At 41.9% G+C, this 5,081-nt stretch overlaps 4 protein-coding genes across 4 annotated transcripts; all 4 read right to left on the bottom strand.

Annotated features, from left to right (window-relative positions):
* Nucleotides 1-45: 45 nt before the first annotated feature.
* TM35_000331170 (uncharacterized protein) lies at nucleotides 46-540 on the bottom strand (the record flags this gene model as incomplete). The annotated part of the gene is made up of 1 exon (XM_029028873.1): nucleotides 46-540. The coding sequence occupies one exon, from the start codon at nucleotides 538-540 to the stop codon at nucleotides 46-48; it is 495 nt and encodes a 164-aa protein (XP_028879726.1).
* Nucleotides 541-796: 256 nt separating this feature from the next.
* TM35_000331180 (uncharacterized protein) lies at nucleotides 797-2,653 on the bottom strand (the record flags this gene model as incomplete). The annotated part of the gene is made up of 1 exon (XM_029028874.1): nucleotides 797-2,653. The coding sequence occupies one exon, from the start codon at nucleotides 2,651-2,653 to the stop codon at nucleotides 797-799; it is 1,857 nt and encodes a 618-aa protein (XP_028879727.1).
* A 385-nt stretch (nucleotides 2,654-3,038) lies between these two features.
* On the bottom strand, nucleotides 3,039-3,434 carry TM35_000331190 (CCCH zinc-finger protein; the record flags this gene model as incomplete). The annotated part of the gene is made up of 1 exon (XM_029028875.1): nucleotides 3,039-3,434. One exon carries the CDS (start codon nucleotides 3,432-3,434, stop codon nucleotides 3,039-3,041), a length of 396 nt encoding a protein of 131 aa, XP_028879728.1.
* A 428-nt stretch (nucleotides 3,435-3,862) lies between these two features.
* On the bottom strand, nucleotides 3,863-4,732 carry TM35_000331200 (uncharacterized protein; the record flags this gene model as incomplete). The annotated part of the gene is made up of 1 exon (XM_029028876.1): nucleotides 3,863-4,732. The coding sequence occupies one exon, from the start codon at nucleotides 4,730-4,732 to the stop codon at nucleotides 3,863-3,865; it is 870 nt and encodes a 289-aa protein (XP_028879729.1).
* Nucleotides 4,733-5,081: the final 349 nt, after the last annotated feature.

Raw genomic sequence — 5,081 nt, forward strand, 5'->3', positions numbered from 1 at the left:
AAAAAAAAAAAAAAAAAAAAACGGCTCACACGTCACATAGACTTATCATCCGCCACAGAAACTCTCCGCGACGAGTTCCCGCACAATATTTCGCAGCATCGTTCCGCCCGCCGCATTCAATGTATCGATACAAAATGCGTCAATCTCTCGGTGTATATCTTCTTCTACCCAGCAGAGAACAGCAACATCGGCTAAACGCTCTATTGCTGCCTCCGTCTGCTGTCGTATGGTACGTCGTATCTTCTTTTCTGAGTCTTCTGCTGAAAGCATTACATTTGAATATGTTGTGTTCTGGCCGCGGCGTCGGAAACATTCCAGTCTCGCCTCCAGAAACATCAACTTTAATCTATACTTGATAAACACATCAACAATAACATTCTCTATGTAACAAGGTAGCAGATGTGTTTGCTCCCAGGAGTTCCAGTCTTCTCTTGTTGCCGCTATAAAAGACGAAATCAAGTCATCAGAACCGTTATGTGCCACGTTTCTCATTTCATTCACATCATTACCATCACTGCACTCTGTCACCCGTTTGGACATGAGTAACTGTCGTTGAATAAAAAGATATAATAATAAAAAAGAGTAAAAAAATCAAAGAACAAAGAACAAAGAACAAAGAAGAACAAAGAAGAACAAAAAAAAAAACCTAGAGGATGTCCCACTACAAGGAGTTTTTTTTTTTTTTCATCTTTCCACAGCAGTGCAGGCGAAAACAAGTAAAGCGAAAGGAAGGAAAAAAAAGGAAACAGGAACAACAATTCTAATCCAGTCCCAAGACTTCCTTCCCAAAGACAAATCATGGGAAGCATTCACTGCAGAAAACTGAAGAGCATTTTTTACAAGCTACTGGAGGAATAAAGGGAGAAATAACAGAAAAACGGCGAGAACATCCACCACATATCCATAAAGGAGATAAGTTACCGTCCTCAGAGGACATTATCAGACTAGTTTCAGACGTTTTCTCACCTGGAAACACAACTTTCCAATCTTCTGATAGAGGTTTATCCATCATTGATGCAACCAGAGGTTGTGAAGGACCCACCATATGCCCAAAACGGCAGCGGCGCCCAAAGTATGTTGGAAGCCGTTTTAAAAATTTATGTCCATTGTAATCAATAGAGGTGTCATCCAAAGGGGTAGAAGAAGACGAATGCGAAAGGGAAGAGGTCAAACAATTCTGTAATACATATGCGCGAAGCTGATAAAACGCAGTTTCCCTAATCCAATCGCAACACATAACGCAAAGCGATTTGATAGGGTTAAACTTGGGTGGTAAGTCCAGTCGCCTTACACCGGCTTTTTCCGAAAATAGACCCTCATCAACAGCGATCACTGCCACCTCTCTCTCAGTATCCACACGAAGACCCTTAATTGAGCACCTTCCTACTTGTAAAACTTTAAGGGCTGCTCTTGGATTTGCAGCATCCAAGACGAGCAGAAAAGAACAAGTATGACTATTTACTAAAACCACAAACATGGAAGGTCCATAAGGTTGCACACCAAGACAAAAACAACCTTCGGGAACCTTTACCACATACCGCAGACTAAGTGGACATTTATTCCAAGACGGTGTCTGAAACACAGAAGCGTCATAATCAAACACTGCCACTAATCCATCTAAATCAGCTGTCATTGCCACGTATTGCTCATCCGTAGAGAGGGAAACGTACACAAAAAAACACTTCATTTCTTTGACAAACCGTTTTGCCTTATCCCCGCCGATAACCATCACTTCTCCTATTTCAGAAAAAGAATTATCACTATAAGAACCCTCGAAAGAATAGGTTGAGAGTGGAACACTATCAAAAGACCATGACGCCTCATATAGAGGGGAGTATTGTCGTTCTGATGTATCACTATCCAAATCAGTCCTTATTTTGAACTCTACAACATTAAAGTACGCTGAATCAAAAATAAGCAATAAACGAACGACAGATGGACGCACTAAACGAAAGAAAAAACAGTTAATTGGTTTGGGTTCATCCATATCCCAGTTCAAAGAAATTTTGTATACGGGAAAACTACTCTTATCGTATTTAAAGGGTGAATCCGTAAATACACGATTTGGTGGTAGTGTAGAACTGATATCAAATGGGATCCACACCAGTTGTTTATCATTTGTTACTATGATAGCAATAAGAGTCTCTCTTCCATAACAGAAAAGCTCTGCGTAATTAGCAAAATCAAAAAGAACATCACTACCAGCTATGTAGTGAAAAGGATGCAAACAACATTGATCTTCAATCATCTTCATTTCTCTATGGGTAGCAGAAATTAAACTCTTCGCAAAAGAGCTTGAATAATCAGTGTTAAGACCTTCCTCAGCGTGAAGAAAAGAAGTCCATTGCGTGGGAGTCAAAGGGCTAGTAGAAGGAACATAAAAGAGCCGCACATATTCTGCAATACCTAAGACATATGGTCCCAAATTTGTGATACCAAAACTACGAAAGCTCCGAGGCTGCAGTGCCTGATCACGGCGCCACTCCCCACTCAGATACGTCATATTTCCCATCCTTACATATACCACCGTCTCACCCGAAGGGAGCAGTACAAGAGCATCTGTTCGTTGTCCATGATAAGAGAAAGGGACTTCAGGAAACGAATTTGCTCTGCCTCCAGAAAAAGTACTCGGGATGTCAAAGTTTAGTTCCATGTTTTCCTTTTTTTTTCTCACTTTTTTATTACTGCACCTCTTTTTTTTTTTTTACTCATTGATGTGAGTGCAAAGAAAAAAAAGAAAAGAGGGAAGCACAACGAAAGAAATCACAGCGTGGTGAGTACCATGAGAATACCATTCAGAGAAATAATTACACAAGGGAGAGTCATGTAGAAAGAAAAAAAAAAAAGGTATTTCGGAGAACAGTTTCCATATCCTTCTCACATTTTCCTTCTCGCTTTCTTTCAAGAGAGAAGGGGCGTAGAGTCCTTTTTTTTTTTTTGTTGTTTTCTCTTCGTTTCTTAAGCAATTTCCTTTTACTTTCCTTCTTTTTTGCCTCACGGAATTTCTACTCTGCTAAACACCATACTACGAACGCAAACTACGCTGTAGGTGCTGTCTCTTCCTCACGTGAAGGTTGTTGGGGCTGTGAACTTCCGCCGCTTGGTGTAGAACGAAGCTCCGCTTTTCCATGGGCAAAGGCACAGCGATCACCCCAATTGCATGTCCCCTTGCTCTCCCAAAACATGCACATCTTCGTCTTACGCTTTCCCTGGTCAATACCTCCTCGACCGCCTCGACCCCGACCGCCGCGGCCGGTACCAGCTACTATCACGGGATTGTAGTAGCCTCCAAAAGGATAGCCGACCGTCTCTGGGGGGTTCCAGTGTGTTGTCTTTGTGTTATGGTCCATGTAGTAGGGCTGACCAGTCGCGGTATAGGCCATCTGCCAACCGGACGGGAGAACAGGCTGATTCACCGTAAAATATGTCTGCATGGCCTTAAAGATTTAAAGATTGATGAACTTTCTCGCTCTCTCTCTCTCTCTCTCTTTTTTTTTTTTTTTTTTTAATGGTCTGTATTTTTTTTTTTCCCTTGATATTAAACTTTATGTTTTATTGTGGCTGACGTTTTCCTTAATGTTATAACGAGGCGTGGCTTTCTTAGTAAGTAATATGGGGAAAATGATTAACATAACGGGAGTCACAAAAATACAGAACGACATTGTTATTCCCCCAAAACAAAAAGCATAAACAAAGGTGATAGCAAAACACACACAGAAAAAAAAAGCTAATGTTCCAATAACTATATAATTTCTTTTCTTCCAAATGCAAAGTGTAAAAAAAAAAAAAAGAAGGGGTTTATATGAGGATGAGATGAGAAACTAAAGGAAAAAAAAAGGAATACATAGAAGATTTACTCCACTTAGTGTAAATCAAAAGAACATACGCCAAGCCCCGGCCGCTGGTATCGCATCACTTCCACGAATACCTCCATCGGGTCACGTGTGAGCGCTGAGGCGGGCATTGCAGGTGGAATGCGACCTGTCCGCCGCTGCTGCTCACCACCTGACGCGTACGGCCGCACAGCTCCAAGTGTATTTTCAAATAGTGCCATCCGCATCTGCAATTCCTCCGGTGTCACTACAGTTCGTTGTGGTTGCACTTGCATCTCGCTATCTAACACACGTGGGTCCACGTCGACCTCACGAACAACGAACTGTCGCGGGGCGGCAGGCGGAGGCGCAAACACAATATGCGGCAGGCGACGGTCCTCCCTCTCCTCCGCGAGACGAGAGGCAATCTCGTCAATAGTTCGATATAACCGTGGGTTCACCACGACGGGAGTTCTGCTCGTAGTACCAACTTTGGGCCCCACAACGTATCGTCTGATGGCGCCGTTGGCATGGGAACGCCATCTTTGGTCTAGCGCTACTTTTATCATCCTTCGCGACTCTGGAGTGGAGGGAGAGGGATGTGTGGTTTCAAAGACATCAACAGACTGTGATTGAATCGGTGGCAAAGGAGTACCGCCCCACACTGTGAAGGACTCATCACTACAGCCAGCAGGTGACACAGGTCGTGCTTGTTCAACGCCACTCGTCGGCAATGGGGAACGCAACGAACGGCTTGGTTTGCCATTTGTCGTTTCTACTCCCATCACAGTAGGTACACAAAAGCGTCGTGTTGAATTTATCCAATATCTCAAATCTAATTCATCGTAACTATCATCTGCAAAAGATACATTTACATCATATACAGCCGGCATAGCCGGATCTTCATCTTTTTCGTTCATTATCACTATAAGAAGGAGATGAAAGAGTGAAAAAAAATAAGAAGATAAACTGGGCATGTAAAGAAAAAATATATAGAGCACAAGAGAATAAAGTTCGGAATGAAGCCCATATGTAGAGATATAGGCTATGTGACTGCATCTGCATGCACACAGTGTTCACCTCTTGAAAACAAAAAAGAAAAGAAAACAAGATAAAAGTAAGGAAAAGAAAACACGTAGTAGTGAGGGGGATAAAAATAAAACACGTCTCTACTAAAAATGGGAGAAGGAGAGCGAGAAAAATAGAAAAAGAAATGGAATATATATATATATATATATATATATATTTTTTTTTTTATATATAGAGAGA

The sequence above is a fragment of the Trypanosoma theileri genome, assembly GCF_002087225.1.
Source record: "Trypanosoma theileri isolate Edinburgh chromosome Unknown TM35_Tth_33_V1, whole genome shotgun sequence".
Classification (NCBI taxonomy): Eukaryota; Euglenozoa; class Kinetoplastea; order Trypanosomatida; family Trypanosomatidae; genus Trypanosoma; species Trypanosoma theileri.